Below are 26,977 nucleotides of genomic sequence, written 5' to 3'. Positions count from 1 at the left end.
TCGGTAACATTTATTTCTACAAGAAGGACTATCAGGATGCTGCAGGAAATAACCTGTAAGTGCAATTCTAGGAGCTGCGAAATCCTAAAGCAACTTTTTCCATAGTTGTTCTGTGCAGCCTGGCTGTTTCCCAGGGAGCGCAGAGCGAAGTAGTTGAAATAACACCACCATCTACTGGGCAGCCGGTTAATACAGCGAACAGGGAGGTCAGGTCGTACGGAGACGAAAGCGTGGGCGACTCCCAGCCACGGCTTCTTTGGTACATACCAGAACATGCTTGGTAAGCCCTCATCACGTAATTCTTCATTATTTCTGTTATTAATGTTGACTGATGCTTTTCCAGGCTGCTTTCTATGTGAGACATAACTAAATAGATACATAACAGAAAATGACTGCCTTGCATGGATGTACATGAGTAGGGAAATGGGGAACATTTTTCATAGCATTTCTGTGCAGGGAGCAGCACCAGTACAGCAGCTGTGCCCCGTAAAAGATATATTAATTTGATTCCCATCAGGATTGATGTGATTTGCTCTTACAGATCTGTTGCTAGGTCACATGCAGTCGCACACATCAAGCCTGCAAAGCAGAAACCTAGAAATAGCAACGTCCACTGACAAGTTGAGAGCCATGCCATGGCCAGATGTGGGAAACAGCATGTGACACAGACACAGAAATTATTCTTGCAGGAAGTATAAATGCTGCAGGTTTTCTTGCTGCTGGGTGTATTAGAGTTACCGTAGCCTCCTTCCACGCTTATTTCTGATATAAATAATTTCCATTAACAATGTGGGTTATCTGTGACACATAGGTGGTATTCTGCAAAAACGAGCTGAAAAGCCACAAGTCTATCAACTCAGCTAACACGGTTAAGGCACATCATTTTCTATAGCCTAAGGCACAAACAAGGATGATGTGGCTGGTATCGCATGGAGCATTCTTGCTCCCCTCCTCCCTGCCCAAAACACCAGAGACTTGCTAACAGTTGGATCAGTAGAGAATAGCTTTCACAGGAGTCAGAAACAAGGCTAAAACACTTGTCCATTAATGTGGGGAGACAATCTGTTACTGTCCCTTAAATTAAGATGAGTAACAGCCCTCACATGAAAGACAGTGAGATTTCCTCCTTCTGCAGAGGAAGAATTGCTGGAGCAAGACCCCCCCACTCCATCAGCCCTTTGAGTTTTTATGAAGTTATAAAAGCTCTTAATGCCTCTAGCTATTTCAGGCCCCCACAGGATAAAAGAAAAAAAGGATGAAGTCATTAAATCTCCTTGTGCTCCTGCTAGGTGCTACTGAAATTTAAAATGCTTTCCCTTTCAGGAAAAAATGTCTAGAGGACATGCAATCTGCTACCTGAGCTGCAAAGATTTTCCTGGAGTCAGGACAGTGCCACATGGGACAAAATGCTGTTGGGATCATGAGGCTGGATGGAGAACTTGGCCATTTTGTTATGGGGTACGTGGAGACCGGGGGAATAGTTATTACTGCAAGGCTGAGGATAGGTACAAGCTTAGGCCAGGTCCTACAGCGGTATGGGCATAGGTACAGCTGCAGCATCCCTGCTGGGGGCCTTACCAGGGTTTTCTTCCGTAAAGATCAGTGCAACCACAGCCGAAAAGACTCACTGGGAATATTTAAGTTTTTTTTCCAGGTAGCTATTAGATTAGATTGTTTAGTATTTATGTATATTTTTACAGGTGAATGGTGGTAAAACCCTAGCCTCAGAAACCTACTTTCCCTCTCAGAAAAAAAATATCCTTCCTTCTAATATATTTATTCACTTATATTTACATATAAATGAAAATTAATATCATCAGATAGCCAAGGTGCATTTTCTCCGTCAGTAGAAGAAGCAACAGTAGATCCTGTGCATTTATTATGATTAAATATTATCGGTGTCTGTCACACACGAATGAAGCCGTGCCAGGAGTTGATTTTCTATCTTATACAGAAAGAACTTGGATGACAATGTTTTACATGTTTTTTTAAACCTGTTAAGTACGCCCAAGCTATCCACTGGTTTATGCCGAAGTATCTTTATTGTTCCTGAGATGTATCTGTCTCAGCACAGTTTTTAATAATATGCAGAAAATGTACCCAGCAAGCTTGCATGAAATTTATAAGTTCAGCAGAACTTTGTAGGAATTATTTTCAATAGGACAGCTGAGAGCAATCACATTACTTAATATCATAATGTCAAAAGTGAGGTTATTGTAATATTACCAAAATATTTGTCAAATAATGTAAGGAGAGTGTATTTTCAGTTCAGTTGTGAAATGACCGCATCTGAACACCTGGGATCCTGTAAGTATTTTTGACCTGAATTACCTTCAAGCTGTGATGACTCTGCATACTCTATACATGTAAGTAAAGGAAGGGTATTGCTTCTCCTGACGATACTGCTTCAGAGAACATCATGTGGAGGAAGGAGAAATGTTTTAGTGCAGTATTACAATTGGATCATCTTAAATAGTTCTGTGTGTTTTGCAATTGCTTTCTTGCAAATGCCAAGTGCCAGACTTTTTTTGCATATTTTCCTTCAACAGTTTTTTTGATTTTAAGTGTGCTTTTATTTTGAAGTGTCAGTTTAGCTCTGCCACCCTGTGTATATCATCAAGGCAAGTTAAATATTCTTTATTGGGAATACAAACACTAATAAAGTTATTGGTGCAATAAATTATTTTCTTTTTTATGGAGATCAAGTAATTCAGTGTTTACTTCAGAAAAGACAATACAGCCTGCATTGTGAGTCCATTAGCAGCAACAACAAATCTTTTCTGGCTCTAGAGGAAGAATTAATTATTTACATGTTTCTCATTAACTTTTTACCTACTGTTAACAGTAGGTTTTTAAAAGAATTCCTTTCTGTCTGTGATCAAAGTTTTCAACAAGCCCATTTACAAGCAGTATATTTAGCCATTTTTAATTATTTGCAGTCTATCACAAAACGACGTTTGCAATTTGTAAACGCTGCTGAAACGCTGCAGGTATTCCAGAAATTCCTGACAAATCTTTTTGAGCAGCCAATGCTTTCACTCTGCCCTTGATGTGCTGTTGGATCTTGTGCTAATGTATCAGATACCATGTATATCTTGTCTTCACCTTACAAAATAATACCAAAACTCATGAAAGACTTGAAGCTGTCTGTACACTCATCCATGGAGCTGACGGTCATGTATTTCTCTGGAGTTGTATCTCTGCTTTAGCACATCCTGGTAGCACTGTTGGTGGGATTTAGGGCAACAGAACATGGATCCATACTGCTATTTTAGGACAAAATCCCAATTTTTTTCCAGCTAATCCTGGACTCAGTTTTGGCAAGACAGTCTCAAAAAAAACTTGTGATAAAATGGTCTTCATACGTCATCTGAAAATCTTATAGAATCAGGAAAATTCTCAATAATTTCAACAAAAAATAGGCAAAATATGACTGTCTTTTGGTACCATTTTGGTTCACTTAGATCTTAAAACCTAGAGAAAGCCATAACATATCCAAAGATATTTCCATTTATTGTTTGATTTATTGAACCACTTGGACTCTCATGTCTCTGTGAGCTTGTGAAACTGAATCCTTTACTAATCAATTCACCTTCCAAACAATTTAAATAAATAAAAAAATTAGAGAGGCGTAGTATAATATGAATTAGGTTCTTAGATTTATCGAATCGTGCTACAAAATGGACCTTGCTTTCCCGAAATGGCTGTTGAGTTTTCTTTGCATCACTGATGTGCCTTATTCCCCGTTTGTTCATCCCCAGCGCCTACTGCATGGGTCCCTAGGGCCAGGATCCTTACTCGGGGGGGAGTAATGTGTTTTTTATCCAAAGGCTGAAAATATGGCGAAGGCAACCTGCACCATGAAACAACCGATTTCTGTTCTGTGACCCGCTCCGAACTTGAGAGACTTATTTGCGATGCGACAAGCCAAACTGTTGTTCATCTTGTCGAACACTGCTCGGCACCAGCTGCTTCTAAGGAAAGTTCAGCAAACTTGATAATGAGCACTCGGGGAATAACAGAAATTTCTTCTTCAGCTAAACAGTAGTTGGCTTAGGTCTTAAATATTTTATGTCCATTATACACTCAAAAATGTTGTAAAAGGTCTTTGTAAGCTCTTCGTTTTCATACAGATATTTAGCCTGTGTTTAAACACATATAGTAAATCCAGTGTTGTGTAATGATATTGAATATCACAGATTTAAGATTTATTACCAAAGGAAATTGCACTGAAACAATTTATTGGAAACAAAACAAAACCTGTGACTTGATGATGGATGACTTTGTTCTCTAGTCTTAGACCAATTATTTAACAAAGCATTTGTTACATTTGACTTTAGGCCAAGCAACGATGTAAGTTGACATATTCTAGAATAATTTAAAAAATGGACAATTTGTAACACATTAGAGAGCCTACAAAAGAGCAAAGCACGTTTAGATAGAGTTATAAAATCAGCTACCTTGATAACTTAGCCAGTGGTATTTAGTCATAATTTAGCCATTGATATTTAGTGAGCTCTACTAAATGTATAACCAAATGCTGTAACAAAATGAATCATAAGCTCCGTGTCCCTTAGTGCTACTTATTGAGTTAACTCTTCAGGAAGATGCCATTACTTGCAGTGATTACAGGTTCACAGCATGGAAGTCAAAAGCAAATTTGGCAGGTGCAAACGCCTGCTTCTTTTTTTATAGCTGAAGGGGAAAAGTGTCCTGTAACCCAGTCTGCTTCAACTTCGTCCAGAGTTTTATAAAACTCTGTGTGTGCTGGGGAAAAAGAGCTTTCTTTCCTCCTGTGCAATTTTCTGAGAACTTATTTAGCTTTATCCAGTCGGCCCAGCCGGGTAGGCAAAGGGTTTGGCCCAAATTTTGATAATTTTGAATGCTGAAGAGAGATGTGCAGACCATTATTTTAGGCTAATAAATAATATTAGATTAATGATATGTGCTAACAGGAAACAGTTAGAGGAGGGGTTTATTGTGGGTAATGCATACAGAGCAAGTCTGTCTTATTTTCATACTTCTGAAAAAGTGCTTTGCGCTGCTCTGGCACCCAACTCGAACCGAAAGAGCCTGGGCAGCCCCATCACACCACTCAGCCGGAGGATGAGGAGAAAAATCAGTCAGGATGAAACAACAACAAACATCACCTTTTCTACACAGCTATTAGAGAAATAGCTGCTTTAATGGGCTTTCAACCATTAAAAGGTAGAATTAGAGGCTGAATTGGAGTATTCAATTAATAGGCAGTCAGCTGTGTAAAACCTATCATGTGACATTGATGCTCTAAAATCCAAACAGGTAAATGTGATTAAGTCCCTAATAAAGCAAAAATGTTTTTCTTGGTTGTATATAAATAGATACCATAATCCTTGTATGAGATTCGCTGTGATAGGCTACTAATTTCAAGTACCTGCACTGCATCAGTTTGAGCCAAGATAAAAAACAAAACTAGAAAATGAGAAATTTTCTCTGCTGCTTTTGTATTGTTTTCATGAAGCTTCAGAAGCAGTGATTGCGGAATTGTTGGGTGGTTAACAGCAAATCTCATGTTGCCAGTAAAACTGAAAGGATAAAAAAGCAACTCTAGAAGGGAACAATGGGAATAACAGACCATAGGCAAGACCTGAATTTTATGAATATTAGAAGCCAAGGTGAAATGTCCCTTAAAAAAGTGGCTAAGAACAGCTAATCCAAAATGAGGTCATAAAAATGTCCATGCTTGTTGAAACGGATGACAACAGAAAAGTTGGGCCAAAGGAAAGGAAGCATTCAAAAAATAGCCTGAGAAAGGTCTATGTATAGTGTGAGACAGCAACACAATTATTTAAGAGCAGCCCATTATCTACTGCCCAGAAAGCCAAACAGGTTTGTAAAGTAGAGTTATGATTCCAATTTATGTGATATTTGGAAGGAATGCTTACCTTAGTGAAAAAAACCTGCATAAAATAAAACCTATTCTAGAACCTTCATTCCCTCTAAAATGTTACCGGTCTATAACAATAAATATTATTCTATTCATTTTCTATTACTAGTTTTTTCAAAGGTAGGTGAACTAGATGAGATCTCTTCACAAGAGATGAATTTATGAGAAAACTGTTATTTATAAGAGCTGAAATAATGTGTTTGGAGTGCTTCTGTTTTTATTTAACACCTGCTTTTCCCTCCACACAATTTTCTTCAGAAAAATTCAGTAATGAATTGATTTTTACCCATCTCAAAAGATGAAAACCTGGAATTTGCAAAATGTCTGGTTGAGAATACTGAACGGAGGAAGCCTTGTGGAAAATAAATTATTGGGCTGGCTATAAATTGGCCCTTAGCTCCCGTGAGGTCTTTCTGAGCCCTGTTGGAAACTTGCTTTTCCCGTGGGGTGATGTGTATAAATAAGATTAATGCCACTGAGAGTAATGGAGTAAATATATCTGAGAGAATCCAGCTCTGTAGTTCCAACATTTCTCTAGTTTCAGTTATTTTCAAGGGGTGCTAAAGCCGGTGGCCACTTAGAGGTTTATGACAATATTAGCAGTAAAAAAGCTGAGATTTTGAAAAAACGGTTTCTGTAAGAGGTGAAGGAGAGTCTCCCATCCATGGCTGGAAGCACGCTCTTTATGACCTGTATTTCAGCAGCTCCTGTTCCATCTTCCAAGGCACCACTAACCACCAACCCGTGGTATTCTCCACATCCCTTTTCTAATATAAAAAGTTGATAATTATTGTTTAATACAGAAAAGAGAAGCTCATGAGATGTACCACCACCCTTTTGTTCTTGAAATTCGTGTAACCTGTAAAATCCCTAGAGGAAGAAGTTTTAGAAAAAAAGCAAAAGTGAAAAGCAGGGAGCAGCAGGTCCCTGTGGATGATAGTTGAGGTGCCATGGCTGATTTATAGGTCTGGAAAATATTTGCAATGCCCGTATTATACTTGCTCTGGGGATAAAGAGAGGATTTAATTCACTAGTACTATCAATCTGTTACCTTTCAAGGCAGTAAATTCACTAAATTCACTAAAAAAAGCAATTCAGCTTCATGGAGTTGTTGTTATAATATATCATTTATCATTTACTGTATGTAAGTACCAATAGCACAAACATTTAAAATCATCAACAGAACTAAAAAGAGATGAAAGAAAAATGTTTCAGAATAAATCTCTGTCTTTTCCAAAGCAACCTACTCTGTGATAAGGTTATAGAGTGAAATATGTATTACTGGGAGCTTGGAATAAAATTCTTATTTGTTCCATTGCAAATGTTTTAATAAAAATGTTAAAATTCATTTCCTTTTTGTGTATGATATTGATGGCAGGAAGAAGAGGGGGAATTTCAAAAGTAGGCTGTTATGCCTTGGTTTCCTCTACAGTGACGCAGTGAGATTTCTCCAGGGGATTTCTCAGAGACCCTAAAACTATATACTATGGGGAACATCCTCTGGAGGTATCTAACCGTCCTTATTAAATCTGCTGGGATGCCTGTCTCTTAAAGCTAATCTTTAGAGTTAATCTGATAGTGATGAATATCCCCATTAATACTTAGATTAACCTATCATCTCTTGAAAGAAATAATATTTGCAATATTTTTCTTTTTTGAAAGAATGTAGAAAGGCAATTGAATCAAATTAGGGGAGTGATCTACGCTGTAATACTCCCATTTCTCTGCCACTTTGTCCTGGTCTCTGTCTCTGCCACTCTATCCCTGGCTGGGATAGAGCTAATTTTCATCCTAGTAGCTGGTATAGCACTGTGTTTTGGATTTAGTATGAGAATAATGTGGTAACACACCAATGTTTTAGTTGTTGCTGAGCAGTGCTGACACACAGCTGAGGCCTTTTCTGCTTCTAACCCCACCCCACCAGCGAGCAGGCTGGGGGGGCACAAGAAGCTGGGAGGGGACACAGCGGGGACAGCTGACCCCAACTGACCAAAGGGATATTCCACACCATATGACGTCATGCTCAGCATATAAAGCTGGGGGAAGAAGCAGGAAGGGAGGGACGTTTGGAGTGATGGCATGTGGCGGTGTGCTCCCCCTGCTCTGCGTAAGCAATGACCACCAGTGGGGGTCATGATGGCTGCATCCAGGTTATGCTGGACTTTGGGAATGGATGGCAACACAGTAGCCAAGGGCTGCCTGGAGCAGTGACCCAAATGACCTGCTGATATGCAAATATGACTATAAGTCAATCATCTTACTCTATAAATAGTGGACAGCCCAGGGCCCGTTGAGCTCTCCTGCACGGCAGCAGGCTGCACGGTGGGATCTCCCCTTGAGTAGGGACGCCTCTCAAGGTTACTCCTCGAGGTTGAGAGATTTCTTGTCGCAACAGATACTCGGTAAGTGACTAATAGCATGCTAAACTTTGAAATCTTAGCTAAGTGATATAAAGGATTGGTTACGCACATATAATCCTTTAGACATAAACCGTTGACCAAGCCTGGGACTAGGATTGGATCCAGCCACACCTAGACTCCTCTCTGAGAAGGAGTTAAGAAAGCAAGGGGGTCCTTTCTGAACCTCACGGCTCAACGGGAGGGTCTCCCTGACAGTTTTGTCTGACCCTGTCCTCTATGCAGTAAAGAATCAAGTGTACCTTGCCATCAAATCTTGTTAAATCACTGTCGCATTTACCATTGAACTTTGTTAACTCACACTTTAACTCACTGTTTTCTATCAATAAACTGTATCGTTGCTTCTCTCTTACGAGTGAAGTGCAGTCTCACTCCATCCGCGACATGGTGTTGGTCTTCCCAAGTCACCGTTACGCGTGACGGAACCCTGCTTTCCTGGAGATGGCTGAACACCTGCCTGCTGACGGGAAGTAGTGAATGAATTCCTTGTTTTGCTTTGCTTGCGTGTGCGGCTTTTGCTTTACCTGTTAAACTGCCTTTATCTCAACCCACGAGTTTTCTCACTTTTGCTCTTCTGATTCTCTCCCCCATCCCACCGGGGGGGAGTGAGGGAGCAGCTGTGTGGGGCTCAGTTGCTGACTGGGGTTAAACCACAACATGCTTATTTTCATTCATCCACTAGTTAGCCATATTTTACATTTTGGTACCATTTATATCGTATTTTTGGTACAGCTATGATTTTTTTTATTATTTACTCTTAGCATCCCTTGCTCATTCAGCAGTCTAAAAGCCTTCAAGAGGCAACATCTGTGTTGAAGAAGTAGAAGCAACCATTGAGTCCGCTCAAGAGGAGCCCTGCCAAGGCCACTTGCAGTAATCGAGCTGTCTTTGAACACAACATCTGCTTACACAGACTCTCTCACAAGATCAAATTGTAACGGCTAAGATGGAAAAGGAGGATGAAAGAAGAGATGACAGATATATGGATAGTCAGTTTTAATGCCAGTTTTATGCTGTTTTTAACCCAAGCCAAAATCCCACCTTTTGTTATTAAACCTGGTGTTTCTGCTCTGAGTCTCATTATTACTCCTGGCTGGAAGATCGGGGGAGAGGATTGGCACTACACTGGTTGCCCTTTATGATTTTGATTTCTTCAAAAAGAAAACTTCCAGAAAAAGGCTGAATGAAGTGGTTCAAGGGAGGAGCCACACCTTTCCACTTCATGCCTTTCTACTGCTAATACTGATGAAAAACTCCTGTGAAATGCCTTTCTGCTGTCATTTCAAAGGAAACTGTTTCCTAAATGGGAAGTTCACTCAATGAGAAAATTCAGTCTGCAATTTTTCTGAGTAATAGTGATTTTTGTATTGGTGTTATCTGTCTCTTGTTAATCAAGGCTAGGAGTAGCCATTTTTCTTACTATTTCTTTTTACTATCCAGTCAAGATAAGTCAAAACTTAGGGAGAACAGACAAAGACGTTTTTCAGAAAAAGTCCAATTCCTTTTCCCTACTATATCCTTTGTTATTGGACAATGTAAAAGTGTTTTGAGTATTTCCACTCCGTGAGAGTATTGTGATACTTCCATACTTACTAATATTAATTTTGCAGAAGAACAATCAAAATGCAGGGGGTTTTTTAATCAAGTAATCCATTTCACCTAAGTTGCACAATAAATGATGTTCACAGAAGCTGAAGCAGTTCCTTGTGGAAGACAGGACCATGACTGATTCAGGCACCAGAGCAGCTCACAAAAAATGAAAGAAATACTGAGCTGATCTAAGAACAAAAAAGATTTCTAAAAAATTTATCTCTTTCCTACTGATTTTGTGGAAATCATATACTTTTTTGAAAATAGATTCTGATGAGAAGTCCCCAGCCAGTTCCAATATACACAGTTTGGACACGGGTGTTCTCTTTTTATTAGCATTTGCTAATTGCCAATCTCTTCACATAGAAAAGTCATTTTTGGTTTTGAGCTGCTGAGCAATGACACCCATTCTCTTAGAAATGTCTTAGGGCACTCTGGAGCAGAGGTGAATTACAGATGTGATTTATATTGACATCTCTGCAATAGTTTGGTGTCTTCCAGTAAAGTAAGGAACTCGTATGAAGAATGCACACCTCAGTCATGACCGTGCCCTAGCACACACGAGTTCACAGGGTGCTTGGCTCACGTATAGCTCACCTGCCCCGGCAGAGGTGTCCATCCGAGAAGAGCGCTGATGGTGCACGCTGCAAATTTAATAAGGGCACGCTGCACCCACCTAAAGTTCAGATGGCCAGGGCAACGCATGTGGCAAAACAGTGAAGAGAGCAAAAGAGAGGTTCATCCCCCTGCCCACCCAGAGCTATGGGTGCACCACGTCAGGTCAGATATCACATCCGACTTTGATCCATGCCAAGGGGCAGCGTAGTTATAAGGAATTGATTTAATTCCTCTAATAGGTTCACTTATGCTGTCTCAGAGCCCAAGCACTCATGATCTGTATACCCTTAAAAAACCTGGAGATAATGAATAGGTTTCTTCACTTTATCTCTGCTTTAGAGTTTGAACTCCCATAGTTTGGCCCACTGGCTAATGAGGAGTGATGCACTGAAAACCATCAGAGTTCTCCCACAAGGGAATTAGAAGCAGGAAGATAAACACACCAAATGATCAAACGTACAAATCACTCTCTATACTCCCAGAGCTGTGCAAAGGGGGGTATGCTTTTGTATAATGAATTATTACCCTAAAAATCACAACTACTCCTCACTTAAATGAAGAGCTTGGTCCTGTGAATTACGTGTACTACTTCTCGTATTATTTTCTGAACAACCAGAAATGCTGTGTTCTATACACTAGAACACAAAACAGAGGAAAACACAAGATCTAATCACTGTGTGACCACTGTTTATTTCCCCAAACTAGGCATAAGCTGAGATGAAGTTCCTCCCATGTAATGTCACTCACCTGTGCAGTCTTGAAATGAGTGGTGAGATAGAGTAGTTGTTTGGGTTAACGAGGTGCGTGAATACTGTACCTTGGTTATAGTAAGAGTGCTTGGCATTTCTTTAAAATATATGGACAGAGATGACTGAAAGAAATAGGAGCCAACAGCAGAGAGAGCGAATTCCAGGCCTGAACCCCTTCTCATCCCTTTTAGGAAAATTCTTGGGCGGGGGGTGCTTCCTGGAGACTGCTGGGACTCAGTTAAAATCCATTATGCCCACCTTTCCACCTGCTCGGAAGCTGCAGAAAGGATTGCAAGAGTCAGTGGACACAGCTAGCCCATATCAACAGAGAAGGGATTGCCCTAGGAGCACAGCGAGTTTATTCCTTGTCACTGGACTTGGCAGGTATTTTCGATTAGATAAAACAAGCAAACAGAAATGCACAGAGGAGGGTTTTGGCACGCGTAAATGTGTAAATTCAGACTCGCAAAAAAATTTATATTATTTAATGAAGATGTCTCTTCCCTCTGAAGGACTCTGTCCTACTAGGAAAGTGTGTGTACAGGCAGGGCCATGCTCTCTTTGTCACCCATGAATTACAAATCTCTTCTATGCCTAGAAAGCCACCTCAGGGGACAGCCTCATAGTGAGGGTATTCCTCATAGGAAGCAGCAGGAAATAAACCTGGACTGTCATTTTTAGATCAGTTTCTAATGAGTGTGTCAGTGCTTAAAAGGACTGTACAACTGTCTGCTGGCTCAAGTGCAAAAGGAAAGTGTTAGCCACACTCTATTTTTGAGAAGAAGAACATGGTATTGCCCTCTCTTCTCCTTCCTGGGGGATCCAGGTAGATGGACACTTCCACATGACCTTCAGAAGATACCTGAGTGATGGGATTCATCCCTCAAAACTTCACTATTGCCCAGGACTTCTGCATGCAACTCTTAAATCTCCTACACTGACTCGGGAGCCTGAGCATTTCATACTTGGAACAAAGTGTCAAAAAGTCACATTTTTGGAGGCCTTCAAGGTATTTGCATTTTTATCATTCAGTCCCATCCTGAGGTTTGGTTTTGCATCTGAAGAGAAAAGCAAAAATTGTTGTTCTTAATACTCTTCCCACAGCCTTCCTCCTACGTCTGCTACCTCCCCGTGGGCTGCCCGGTCCTCTCCACCCCGAGTCAGCACAGGTCCTCCAGCCCATTCCCAGCATCGCAACACCAACTTGCTGAGTGGGATGTTTCAGGCAAACACTGTCTCTTTCTTATAAAGTGAAGAGATCTGAATATCTAACATGCGTATCCATCAAACAATTTTTGGCCAAGTCTGAAATGCTGCTGCCAGCTTCCAGCTGTGACTTTTGGCTCGCTTTAACTCCCCGTATCCACCCCTACCATTGAAAATTAATTTAATACAAGAAGGACTAGTGTCGGGCCTTCGGTGTTGTGTTGTCCTTTTGTACAGACGGTGAAGCTAATTGTTTCAAGTCTTCACTACCCACAGTTGACAACGCCAACTTTCTGGGGAGTTTCAGTTTCTCCTCTTACTGAGGTTAATGGTGTGGAGACTGTGAGAGCATTTTGCAATACTTTTATGCAGCTTCTCCATGGTTTTACTTTCCCATGATTTTTTAGATTAATGGTTGGGGGGAGAGAGAAGGTGCTGTTTGCTATTTTTCTGACTTCTATAAGGTCTTGTCTTGGTCTCGGAGAATGGGAAATGGGGAATATTTGCACCTCATTGTCTGACCTGGAGTTAAACATTAGAGCTATGCCTTTTAGGCCAAAACTTAGAGTCAAAGAAGATCGGGCCCCCATCAGTGTGTAGAAACTGCCACAAATAAATTCAAGTATTAACTGAGAAAGCCATGTAAAGGTAGAAATTGTGTCCTGTTTAAAATAAACTGGAATTTTGTCATTTGTCATACATTTGTACTCAAGAAATGGTTGGGGATCTCTTAGGAAAAAAAAATCAGAAATACTGGGCTTGGAGTCTGAAGGAGCTTGAAGGAATATAATCTAAATGTCAGTAAAATCAATGGAAAGACTCACAAAGACTCCCAAAGGGCTACAAATCAGGCCTATGAGATCGCCAATCCAATGGGACTGTTAAAAGCAGCAATTTTGCAGCATCGAAATCCAAAATCAAAATTAAGAAAAAAGTTTTAGAAGTTTCTTCATAAATAACCTACATTTCCCTCAAGGTAATCCAGTGGTAAAACTCCTCAAGGGATGTAGTTAAGCCAAATGAACCACATTTGAAACTCCTTGGCTGTACGGCAAAATATTTTTAACGGCTTTATTGATGCTTTTAGATGAAATGCTCCTCACAGTGATTTGCATGGAATGTTTACAGACTTGTGTATTACTCTGTTACCAAATAATTCACAATATCCTCACTTAATCAAGCAGACACAAAATAATCAAACTTGACAACTCAAAGAAAAGAAGCGCTGGCAGGTATGGAAAACACTAAACAGTGGGTGGGGATACAATATTTTCTAAATAAAACGCCGTGAATATCAGAGTATAGCACGTGATTTAATAGCAAATTCTTCATATTGCGCATTAAGCTGGCAATATGCATTGTCATGCAGTCAACATTGTTCACACTGACTAGAAGTATCACAAAAGACCCATGCGGCAACAACAGGGCACTTTCCAATGAGACAAAACTTCAGAAAAATGTGATTGAGCAACATGAGTGATTGAATTCTTTCACTGCCGTTTGCTTCTGTTTTCTATTTCTGTTATAATTGCTGGTGAGCCGACCTTCTGAAACGTACATCTCATTTTTCAGGGCGGGTTGGCAGAGCAAATGCTGCCGCACTTTATTTCAGCAGCAAAGGACTGTTCTCTAAAATACCAAGCAATGATACATCGACCCAAGACACAAACCTTCAGGATTGCTGTTTGCGTTTCACAGACCACTTCTGAAACAGTTTTGCATGAATGTAACCCCCAGCAATCTGAAGCGAAAAACAAACTATTTGTAAGCTGATATTTTAGCATTTTTTAAACCCCTCTCATATAAACACAGTGTCAGATGTGCCTGCAGTAATCTGCACTTAGTGTGGTCTGCTTTAAAATCCTCACAAAGAGGCACGTTTGGTTTACAGCCCTAATTTCTCCAGGATCACCTCCTACCACCGACACTGAGGGTACATGCTGTTCTTACCCTCCGCGTGTGCGCGGGTGTGTTACCGGGTGTGTAAATCAGAGCAGCTGCAGCCGGAGCAGCTGCAGGGACACGTGCTTTCTGCCGATCTGTTTGTGTGTGTGTGTGGGGGGGGTGAGCGTGGTTTGTGTATAGCTGGAGGGCTTCCCTCTTGGAAATTCTGGGATTAATGACACATTAAGCCCTCTCCAAGAGAGTGGATTGAAAAGAACGAAAGAAAGGAAAAAAAAAAAAAAAAATTGAAACAGGCAGGCAGGCTGATGGCTTTTCCCGCAAAGTTTAGTACTTCAAAAGTTAACTTCTAAGCGACTGCAGATGCATGGATAAAACCTATCTTGGACAACATGCAGCAGCCCTTTCCTTTCCATCAGCATCTCCAACTTGTTGCCTACCTCTGTTGGATTCCCTTGTTGGCCATTAGCACTGAGTCAGCTCCATTAGGTAAGGATTTTGTACTTTTTAATTATTTGATAGTCATTTGGGGGAGAGAGTTCATGTATATTTTAAACTGAGATGATCTTGTTTACATCTACTTTTGAATGTGGGTTAGAGTGATAGAGGGCTATTCTTAGAAGGAGTCTCCAAAATAGAATGGAAGTAAGGTTAAAATAAACAACTTCTAAGGTAATGAAGAAGGTCGCAGTGATACCCAAGCAGGCTTACAGCACACAATGTTTATTGTCCATTAGAGGACTTTCACTTTCCTTTTTTTTTTCTTTTTATTTTTTAATAAAGAAATTACAAACCTGTGAAGATTCTTACTTCCTACTAAAAAGAATCAAGTGATTTAAAGAATATTCATAACATTTTCCCATAAATGGAATATATGAAATGAACCATAAAAGAAGAAACAGCTTTAAAATAAGAATCTATTCCTCTAAGGAAAGAAGTATATACACCATATATCAGTGCAACATTATAGATTAGTTAATTACACATATAATAATACACAGCTATACAGTCTCTGGCAATAAAAAGTTCATGAGTAATTTTTCTACGACTGTACTCATTAAATGTAAGGCTTGTTCCACTCTAGCATAGAGTTTGAAGAGGACATAGATTTTACATATGTAACTTGTTTATACAGCTTTATTAATCTACTGCAGGAATACATTGAAAATCATGTTAGACATTATTCAACTAGTAAAAGCAGAGTTAATAAAAAAACTTGAGAAAAGCGGTAAGACCAGTGCGTAGTACTGTGAGTGATTATGGACACAGCTCTGGCAAACGCTGTGCAGGCACTCCCCCCTTAATGGAAATGCCTTGCAATATTTTACAAAATGTAATTCCAGTAGAGTTTCAACTAGTCTTAAAAGTGATTGCCAGCCAGCACTCATGAGCCCTATGAAGATAAAACAATTTAAAGCACTCTTCATTTGAATATCAAAGGGTCACCCAGAAAGGTTTGCAGGACTGAACACAAGGCAAATGACCTTATTGCCTTTATCTTCAAACAATGCCTTTAATTTCTGGAACCTTTCGAAGGGTTGCCAGTTTTATGGAGTGTAGCAGCTACTTACCTGATAGAACAAGCTTTCCATCAAATGGGAAATGACCTTTTAACTCCTAGTAACTAAGTAACTGTATTTTCCACTGTATTTTTGTTACCAAAGGTAATATTTATAGACATACTTATTAAACTGGGAACACAAAACAAGAATTAAGAAATAGCTTGCTGCCTCTTAGGTGATGCGGAAGGATTCATAAGACTTGTTGGTTCTTTTTTTCGTGGTGTGAACTTGAAGTAAATGAAACTGCTCAAACAAGTTTACGTTCTGACAGATTGTGTTGTGACATTATAAGGATATTAACAGAGCCATATGCTGTTTACTTTTGTACTCTGAGTATAACAAACCTACTAATCCCATAAGAATTTAACTGTGAATAAGGAACGTCTGACCAAACAGCTTTTGCAGATGCCTCGTTAAGAAAGAGAAGATGAAAAAGTCCTTGAAAGACCAAGGAAGAATTTTATCATCTTCTGCAGCCTTATTTTAGGGAACGAAGCTCCCAGTGATGGAGAATATTCTCATTATTTGGGTTTTTTTCATCATTTCCTGTGACTGAGAAACATGAAAGGGTTACCAATAATGTCTGTAGCTGCTCTCTGGTAGAAGATTAAGTAAAGCATCAGGGACAAAAGCAACTCAGTGAATCATAGATGTGGGAGGCCTGACACAACACAGAGCTTGTCAGATTTTTCTCAGATGAAATTCTGTAAATAAGTCAATCAAAAGAAAGAGACAATAGATTTTTTTATAGAGGTATTTTAGACAAAAGTATTTATCTTAAAACAGATAGTTGCTTGTAACATCACCATCGAGATGGAATTGCTCCCCGTCCCCTCTGGAGCCTTTTCATAACGTATAATTGAAAAAGTTTTTAATTTGGACATGAGTTTCCTGCAAAGGCGCCAGTCTTCCTTGAAGCTCACGGAATCCACTGGAGCTTCACTGCAAGGTGTTACATATATAGTAAAATCAGATACAATTAATTGTTTGCAAGTTCACTCCTGTGGATTTTCCTCAACTCCGAAACACGTAAGAAAAAATTTGAGCATATCCTGAGGTGAAGAAAGAGGAGAAGAGAGAGGATGGTGTCGGGGGAAGGCTAGGTGCCTACAGCCAGCGGGAAAAGACGGTGCATTCTCAAATGATCGGAACGGTCTAATTTGATTTAAGAAAGTAAATGAGAATAGTCTAGCATGGCAAAAATTACTCAATGTCTTGCAATTTTATAAACGCTGGTCTTGCTTTCACTAGAAGAATGAAATGAAAATCAGAGTGTGTAATCTGCTTTGTGTACTACCCACAAGCAACCCACGATCTGACTTGTGAGCTTCTGCTGTAAAATCTGAGTGCCATGGACTTTCCATGCTTTAAGCAAAAATCTACTGGAGCTCAGAAAACCTTTTCCCATGAGTATTTCAAAAGGAATAATTCAAACTATTCAGGAGCTTTCCCACTTGCTTCCTGTACCTACTGCAGATGACAATCCCTCCCGTCCCCTGGTCAGATCTCAAACGTGCCACCCAGGTCCCCAGCAACTCCCTAGAGCTCCAGGGCTCCTGCCACCCTCTGGGCCCCCAAGCACAGGAGGGGTGCAAACACCCCCAGGCAAGCCCCAGGGTATCTGGCCTGGAAACAGCTTGCAGGGATCAAGCGCTCAGGCCATGAGTGGGTTTGGTCGGGGACATTCCTGTGACTTTAGAAATTACACTGGGATTATTCTGGCTCCATGTCTTCGCGCTGTGGAAAGCACAGCAGGCATTTATAGCACTATGCAAACAAAAAATAGCCTGCTGAATGCTTTCCTACAGAAGTAAAACCAAGGCTCCCTGCCCATGGCAAATAAGCAGTAACAACTCCCAAAGGGAGAGGAACAATCTACAGCATGTTTCTCTCCTGATATTATTTTTAATTATCAAAAGTTGTTTACAGGTTAATATTTTATTTCCCTCTTATTTAAGTTTCTGTCAACATCAAGTAACCCCATTGGCCTCATTGTCTGGAATTAATCCAGTTTGTATTGTTTGAACTAAGAGTGAGATCTGATCTTATCTGATAATGTGCTGTCAAGGTGAAGCTAGTAGCAGGGGTTGTACAATGATTTCTGTTTGCTGATAACTTTTTCGTTCCTCTCCTTTTTATCTGAAAGACAACACGATTATCCTTACTGCATAACAGTTCTTTCATAAGGAAGGCAAAATCGGGCGGCTGTTACAGTCTGGGGGTGAGGGAACCTCTTTCACCTTATAATGAATGTGTTTGTAACTCTCCTGAGCAGCATCAGTATGTCACTACTGGATTTTAGGACTTTGAAATTTGGTAGGGAAATAATTTTTAGCTCACACATTTGCCTTCCAATCTTCTGATGAAAATTAATAGTTGTTTTCAAAGTTATACAGGCTTACAAAATGTTTGGTGTGAGAGGGCTGCCTTTCTACTGCACCTCTCAAGGCTTTGCTTATTTCCCATTGACCTGCCAAATATGTTTGCTGTTTAAACTCCTTAACAGCTATTTATTACTCTATGCTGTACTAAAATTGAGGATCATTTTATTAGACGCTGTTCATAACAGTATAGCACATTCATGGCCAAAATGTTTGCTTTAATGGTCCAGTTCCTCAAAGTTATTTTGTCTCCAAATGCCAAATCGAAAGAAGTATTGTATACATCTAACTTCCTTTGCAATCGATAGGAGCTGCAAGTAGTCAAGACAAATCAGTGTTTGTTCCTAAATTGACAAGACAAATTGCTGTGGAGAGGAAGCATCATCATTCTGTTTTACAGATGGGATGGAGATGTGAAGTGGCTCAAGGTCATGAAGAAAATCCTTTGGTGGAGCTGAGATCTGTACCGAGGCCTCATGAGTCACAACTTAGCCCCGTTAACTGCAGCACAACTCATAACTGAAAGCCAATATAGTAAATAGGAGTGTAATAAAAATGCTAAACCTTTCTCCATCTTCCTTGTAAACTCTGAAGTCAAATGGCTACACACACAAACTCAAGGGGACACAAAGTATTGTTGGTGGGTTTTAGACTACTTAACATATTTTAGATGACCAATACCAGGAATTTTCCCCAAATCCCCTTTGATTTTAATCAGGAAAGGATCCATTCACTTCCAAAATGCTACACCTACGTTATCATACAAATATAGTTGAAGAAAAGAGGGAAGAGTCATTCCTGCACTAACTTCATTAGAGACAGAATTTCTTTCCTGTTTTTTTCCTACTTATTCCTAGGCCACTTCTGTAGCCTAATAAAACAATTCTGGCTTTGGAAAAGGCTCTTTCATTCCAAAGTATTTCCTCCAATTTTTTTTTGTGACCTAGGCTTGCTGCTTCAAAAGGCTGAGAATATTGTGAGAAGTACCGTTTTGTTTATTTTTAACTGGGTTTGTGCTGTATCCCTTTGAACAGTTTGCTGGGAAATGTTCTCAAGGCAGCCAGGTTACTGATTTGTCTGATTCTGTCTACCAGTTTGTTTCCTTGGATATTTGTGGGTTTGTTCTGAGTTTTTGGCTACTTTCTTCCTGGATGAAGTGTCCGTCTTGTCACTTCACAGGTGGAAATTTAGTGTTGGACATAGCTGATGCCCAAGCTACTACAAAAATGGATATTGTCTTTAACACCTGGTGGGCAGAGTACATTGCTTCTTTAATGATTTTTAAGTTTTCTTCGAAGTGGTGTATTTTACCTTCAGTTACGAACCTTTATTACTTTCACTGTGGCAGCTACACTATGTGTTTTGCCCTAAGTAGAGATTATTTATGGTGAAATCTGAAAAAAGTGCATTAGTTTGAAGAATATTTTTCATCTGACTTTGAAACACCAGTAAAACCATGTGTTAGTGCATGCAATTGTTTGTACAGCTTTTCTGGAAAGAGTTTTGTCTGTTAAGCTCTTAGGAGGTTTTCTTAATGAATGTATATACTCATTTGCTTTTTTCTGACACATATTATTTTGATTATTCTGGCATCTATTACTTTGATTGCTGTGTTCACACTGCATGGCATCCACGGGGAGCCGCAAGGGAATATTCTACATATTGAAAGGAAAAAAAATTGATTGCCTAATATAGTTGAGGGATTGTAGTAGTCTGCTCTGCTCCTTTTGCTGGTTTTATATTAATTCATCGATTGAGAGTGAGTTTATTGTATTCCCCTATTTTGTTCACAAAGCAGCTTCCATGAGCTGGATAGCAATTTATCTGCGTACCACAATAATGTAATGCATCTCCTGCGGTAGCTGGAGCATTTTACAACTCAACTGTCCCTTGACAGCTTTGTGCGTTGACAGTTTCAGTAAATGGTCCCTCATGTAGTATCTTGCTAATGCCTCATCAGCTCGGTAGCTCTTGCACTTTCCATGAACTGGTGGATACCCCAGCTTTTCCTCCTCCTTATGCTAATAAGAAAAGGCATAACATTCCCGCAGCCTTACTTTCTCTTCATTTTTTAAATGGCTGATCAAGTTGCGTTTAACTTGTGTTCACTAACTCTCAGCAGGCAAAAGTCTACGGAAAAAGTCTAGAAGATGACACAGAGATGAGAGGGTTCTTGGAAGTTCCTAAATTAATAGCTCTATAACGAGTTCAATGGTAAATGTGGAGAATGACTTGGGATCTGAACTGGACCGTTCCTCTACAGAAAGGAGCCTGTATTATGTCAGCTCCCGCTTGCTTCTCATCTCTGTTTAAAACTGTATTTTGCTGAAGTTTGACTGTCACGAAAACTTTTCATGGAATTTTCTCTCACTTATTTTCTACAGACCTATATGAAGAGCAAAGGGAGGTAAAATTCAGTCACTAGTTTATTTAATAGCTAAGCTAATGTTTTGTTATTGTAACTTAATAATTAAAAACTTCTTTAGAATTAACATTATTAGACCTCACTGCATTAGTCAGATATGTTATTTGTTGAGCTGGTCCAGCTACCAGAATAGGCAGATTCACAAACATCTTTCAGAGATTATTTTTAATAGTCTTCTTTGTCCCTTTCCTCTAATTATTTCCTTTATAATCAACTATGGGTATGCTATAAAATTAGTTGACTGTGACTCAGCCTCCCTCAATAACACAGCATAGATACTTTGATTCACTCAGGCTACCTTATCATCAGCTCTGTTCTTTTCTTAATGGGCTAGAGAAAAAAATATGTAAAAATTCACAGAGCCATTTGCACTGTTCTTTTATTAGATGTTAAGATTAGAGCTAGCAACAAGGACATAAACAGGGTGAAATCTAATTAATTCCTTGCTTCTCTTTTGCAAGAAATATAAGGAAAATGAAGAGGAGGCTATTTCCTACCCCAATGTACTTGCAACTCATTCTTTAAGTGCTAAAATATGTGGACATTTCATTTTCTGAATGTGTATAAAGCAGAATAAAAATAAAAGTAAAAGAAAGCTAACCGTCTCCCTTACCTAGCCCATAACCACCCCAGAAGTTGGTTTTTGCTCCAACAGAAAGTCTTGTAAGTGCCAGTGGGACTCAGCCACCCACACCCCATAACATTCCTGATGCATTTGGGCTCCTTTTCTCCTGTAACATCCTTTAGAAGTCTCACTCAATTGTTGAAAATAGGAATCCTCCAGTTTCAAAAAATTTTCAGTCCTTTGCCTGGACTAATTGTTTCAATTGATCCTGTAAAGGAAATCCCTAATAAACCACTGTGAACAGTTACACTGGGAAGGCTGGAGTAGCTCGTAACATTCCTGGTCTGGGACAAAGATGCGTTTTGTTCATCCTCCAGTCCCTGTGTGGGGGTACCTATGCAGGGACACGGCGTGCCCTGCCCGGCAGGTCAGCATCTGCTGAAACAGCAGCAGGTAGGACTCGCTTGTGCCTCCCAGCACAGCACCGGTACAATCTTGCCCACTGCAACACACCTCACATGGGAAAAGGTTTGATATCTCCTTAAGATATAGTCAAAGACTATGGCCATGTGGAAGCACTCGGGCTTGGATGTGGAGGGCTGAAGTTCGACTTAATCCCTGTCCCTAGAGTGTGCTTGTGTGAGGGCATTAGGCTTAAAGATACTGATGTACTTCAGGATAGCTGGATTTGAGTTGCGGACTATGATCCCAGCACAAGCTATACATCTCCCAGAGGAATTTTACAACTATTTTCTCCTCTTGACATGATTGCTGCCTTGCAATACAAATAGCTTTGACAAATCATAAATCTACTACCCACCTCCATTCCTTCACTTCTTCCTTTTTCATGTTTCCCCCATAACTGATATTTTAGTCATGAAAATCACCCACGGTTATTCCTGCTGCTTCATAATGTCTGTTATCCGCTAATGTTTCTTGTTCTGTTTGCTATTACCTATACTCCTTGCATGGGTGTGTAGACACTTTCTCTCATTACACACCTCTGACAATATTATTCATCTGCTGTTTCAAAACAACTTCATCTTCTGTCTTAGGTCTGAGCTTGCAGATTGCCTCCCGAGAATACCAAGCATCCTCATTAAGTGCCATCGGGATGCGAGGGGACCTGGCGAGCTGTGCCTGGTCAGCCCTGCGCAGCTCCCAAGGACGCCGGCACAGAAGCACTCACAAGGTCAAAAAACTGTGCTGGAAGGAGCTTCTTCACTCAGAAAGGTTGGCGGCAGAGACACTAACTAGTACTTGTATATACGATGATTATCTAGAAAACAAGCTGTCTTCCAAAGTCCGTTTTTTGTGGTGGTACTGGATTTTATTTTTTTAAGACCCTTGAAGCAGACAACTTTATTCTGGCTTCTTTTAATCAGATTTGCTGAGAAATCCTTCCCTGGTAATGAAGCACAGGCTTTCTGAAAGATCCTTCAGTGAGGTTCTCAGATTTAAAACCTTGCAGCTGGTATGCCTTTGACAACCTTAAAATATATTACTACTTATGTTGCTTGCAATGCAGCTAAATTGAATATAAAACTAAAACGTTGCGATCCCGTAAAAGGTAGCACAGATGGCCACATGTGTACATAAGCATAGGAAACACCATTTTGGCCACCACTGTTATCACCATTTCATGTAATTATCACTAAAATTAGTGCTGCAGAAATGCTGCAAGAAAAATTATGATGGTCACAAACAATATACCGTACAAACCCACCCATTAAGTAGGATTTTTGCCTCTGAATTCCACCAGGGGCTCACGGCTGCTATAGCCCAACTCTGCACTGTGATTATCTGCATCACAGTTTATAGCCTATGCGACTTCCCAAAGATAACCTACTTCAGGTTGAGTAACTGCTGTTGATCCACACAGGAAGGTTTTTTTTTCTGTCTGATTGCTTTAACAATTGAAAACAATTAAAAATTTACTTTCCCACTGAGACAAAACTGGAAAAAACCCAAAGTGCTAACTGATAGCCTGATATTTTGTTAATCACTTCTGAAAGGAAAGATGTTGTGTTTTAGGATACAGGAGCTGGATCAATCTCTTCTGTCACAGACAAGTACCCTCAGAACTGGTCTATCAATTATGCTGGAGAGAATATCTTTAGATCTCTTATCTGAACTGTTTCACTTTCTATTAGTAATTAAATACATCTTGGAATAAAAGCTTCAGTGTCAGCCTCCCATGTGTTCGTCTACTGTAAAGGTGTAAATAACTGTGATGGACAGCAGGTTCATTCATTCTATGGTGTAATGTATATTTGCTATTTATAAAAAATAAAAATAAAAATAAAGCAATTCCAGGACAGAGTTAGACAGGTAGATAAACTGATCCTTCAGCTGATCAACACATGTTTTTTGGTCAAAACCATATGCCCAAGTGCGTGAGCCTCCAAATGCCTCCCTTCCTAAAATGAAACCTGTACCAAAAAAAAGTACAGGTCTTCTCAAAACTTGCACATTGTTATGAAAAGTTGTATTAACAGCATATAAAATAATCAACACTTAAAATTCCTGACCAGCTCTAACCCAAGCATACATTTTTTAGAAGAATGAACAAGCTAAATAAAAGGGGCAGTAAATTTCAATATTAGTAATGATACTTGTTTGCGAGTCCCCAACAATGCAGAAAGAAGTGATTTATGTTCATTTGTGCTTATGAAGCGATGTTCTAACACACTGATTTGCAACCATTTTTTTAATCAAAGGTCCTTTTCTGCAAAAAGAAAGCTATGGAGTATCCTGTATCCCCTCTTGTTTTATGCTTAAGAGAGGTCATAAAGGAATTGGATGTTTTGCATAAAGAAAAGATAAAGTGAACTTAATTTATGCTTTACAAAAATCATGGTTTTACTGAAGGCAAAAGAGTCCTTAATTTGGGAGGGCCCTGGAGCTGGGGGCAGCAGGCACCCGCTGGCACACAGCAGACAGCTAAACGGGAATATATTTGTGTAAATTCTGTGTATGAAGGGCTGGGGGTTGTTGCGCTATTTGTTACATGAACTGAAATCTGACGTCTTAAGAGCCCTCATAGCTTGAATAACATTTCAGCCTATAAGGTATGCCTGGGAACACCTATTCTTTAATATCAGAAGGTTTGGCCAAGGGGCTGGCGAGGCGCTCCCCCCCCCATCCAGTGCAGGCAGCTGGGGGTGAGAAAGGCTGCGCTGGGTCTTGCTCCATACCCATATCTAATAACTTCTTCAAGGCCATGAGATTATTCCTGCTCCTTAAAGCCACCTTAATTTCCTAAAGAGCTGTCTAGCACTGAAGTGCGCTGTTAAGCTGCTGCCATGTTTTTCCATTCTGGTAGAAATTATTGGTCTATATAGTTTGATTTTAAGAGTGCATTCTGGCATCCATTTGGGGAAAAGGCACTATATAAAAGCAAAATCAATATGAGGTACAGTTATATTTCCTGAACTTTTTCATTAGCTATAAAATATATGCATTCAAGATGGGAGGGGGAAACAATGTCAGTTTTACCTAGACTGAAGGAGGACAAGACAAAGCACGGAAGAATATGCATTTGTGTGCACTGGCAGGAGTACGAACTATGCAGCTTTCCTGGGCACAGGCAGATGTCTGCTCTCACTACATCCAAACACTCCTGCAAGACACTGGCCTCTCCCGTGACAGGCATCAAGCCACTGGAAAAATACAGAAATATATGTATTTTGGTAAATGAGGTGTTTCTTGACTTGTTCTCAGTTTTCGTTAGAGCCAAACTGACCTTTGGCTGAATATTCACAGGGAAGCTTTGCCTTTGCTCAGCACTAAGAATGAATAGAAGAACAATAAAATAGGGCTGAGCCAAATTCTTCCTCAAATCCCCACTGAACTCCACCCATGCTACCTTTGTTCTTTCCCCACCAAGTATACGAAAATATTCTTCTTTCTACCTGAGCAGGCTGTCCTTTCAAGCATCCTTGGATAAACCTCTCATCACCTCATGCAATATATTATCTAAGATTTGCAAGCATAGAGCTGGAACAAATTCTGACAGACTGTAATCTATATTTCTACAATTATAAACTTAAAGATATTACAGTGACTTTTTACCAAAACCAAATCATTACTGCTTTGTTTAAGCCCAGCTGAAAAATGAAAATTCATACTGCTGTATTAGCCAGTATTCTAACACAGGTTACTAAACCATAAAAGCGAGCATCTTATTTTAGCTTGGAGTAAAATTTCAAATCACAGTGTCTTTTCAGTATCAGCACGCAATTAAGTCAGCGAGAAATTGCACACAAGCCTTTTTTTCTCTTTTTAACATGGGCCTTCTATAATGCCATTTTCATTAGTAGGAAATGTCTGTCGTCTGTAGAAAAATAATTTGTCTTGGTTTTTGAAAACTAAATTATCCCCTATAAAAGATTAGCTGAAAACCACTGCATAAATTTATAAGCATTCCAGATTAAATACAAAGTTTTGCTTCTTTCTGGTGACCCCCAGTGATCTATTTTGTGAGAGAGTTCAGGAGTGAACACAACAAGTTATTTATTTCTGAAACTCAGATAAGGCATCAGGAAGATTTTATCGGTGTGATTTTGCCACTAACCCATAATTCAGGGAACTGGGAAATAAAGGCCCAGAAAACTTATCAGCGTGTGATGGTTCATTTGAAACCCAAGTGAAGCTGCGAAGGAACGTGCGAGCTGACAATAACAAACAGCACCAAATAGCAGAAGAGCATTTCTAGGACAGCCACTGCGTAAAATTGGTCTCTTGGGTTTAACATACCACTTACACTATGTGATTACCGTGGAAGCTTGACGTATATCTTCCCATGTTTTTCTTTTTGCCTCATACTCTCAGATTTGTTATTCACAGAAACTGCCATCCTGTTTTGGCTTCTCTTAGGGCTCTCAGTGAGGTAAGATAGTGAAGCAAACCAGAATTGGGCTGCAAAACTAGGGAAAAAGTAGCCATTAAGTGGAATTTCATTTTTATTATCACAGATATCTGGCATACAGATCAAAACTTATTTCAAACCAATTTCATGAAGGTGCATCGGAAAGATGTCTCTCTCCCTGTTTGCACGACCATTATATTATATGACTGCGAGGTGTAGCTTGTTGAACATGTAATTTCATCATGAGAGAGTGCTCCTTGCTGTGCGCGCACAGCTGCATTATAGGAAAGGTTTGGATTAAAAAGAACTAGCCTCCAGCTAGCACTGCCCTGCTTCTGCAATTGTACAGTATGTCTCGTACAAATAAGAGGCATTTGTCCACCAGATTCATTCCTCTTGAGTTCATGATTGTAAGGTGAGCTATAGCAAGATGTTTTGGTGCCGTTGTGCCATCCACCACTGTCCCAGGACTCTGCCTTCCTCCCACCCTGCCCAGAGCCCACCTGGTCCCAACATCTGCTATTTCCAGTCTCCTGCTCCTGCTCAGTCTTTTCCTGGGCAGTGGTTGGAGCTTGGACATTTTGTCTCCCCCAGCACCCTTCTTCCAGGGGGAAGGCGTAGGAAAGCATTTCTTGCTTCATCTCTAATTGTAGCAACAAGGTAGAACTTTACATTTTTAGCAGTCCTTCTGCACATCTCAGTATCCTGCTGAAACAATTGAGTCTTGGTTTGATACCAAATAAAATGGAAGAGTGTGCCTAATTTC

At 39.9% G+C, this 26,977-nt stretch overlaps 1 protein-coding gene and 1 long non-coding RNA gene across 2 annotated transcripts in view; both read left to right on the top strand.

The window, feature by feature from the left end:
* The first annotated feature begins 212 nt into the window (after nt 1-212).
* On the top strand, nt 213-6,135 carry LOC143161694 (uncharacterized). Its single transcript, XR_012995574.1, has 3 exons — nt 213-280; nt 1,324-1,458; nt 3,831-6,135. It is a non-coding gene; the product is annotated as an uncharacterized LOC143161694 (long non-coding RNA).
* An 8,427-nt stretch (nt 6,136-14,562) lies between these two features.
* LOC143161524 (von Willebrand factor D and EGF domain-containing protein-like) overlaps nt 14,563-26,977 on the top strand; it is a 193,987-nt gene continuing 181,572 nt past the window's right edge. Inside the window, exon 1 of the mRNA XM_076340608.1 lies at nt 14,563-14,897. Coding sequence (XP_076196723.1) covers nt 14,801-14,897 — 97 coding nt within the window. The 5' untranslated portion in view covers nt 14,563-14,800. The remainder of the gene's footprint in view (nt 14,898-26,977) is intronic.

This window comes from Aptenodytes patagonicus, chromosome 6 (genome assembly GCF_965638725.1).
Source record: "Aptenodytes patagonicus chromosome 6, bAptPat1.pri.cur, whole genome shotgun sequence".
NCBI classification, from domain to species: domain Eukaryota; kingdom Metazoa; phylum Chordata; class Aves; order Sphenisciformes; family Spheniscidae; genus Aptenodytes; species Aptenodytes patagonicus.
This window is presented reverse-complemented; position numbering and strand designations above follow the sequence as displayed.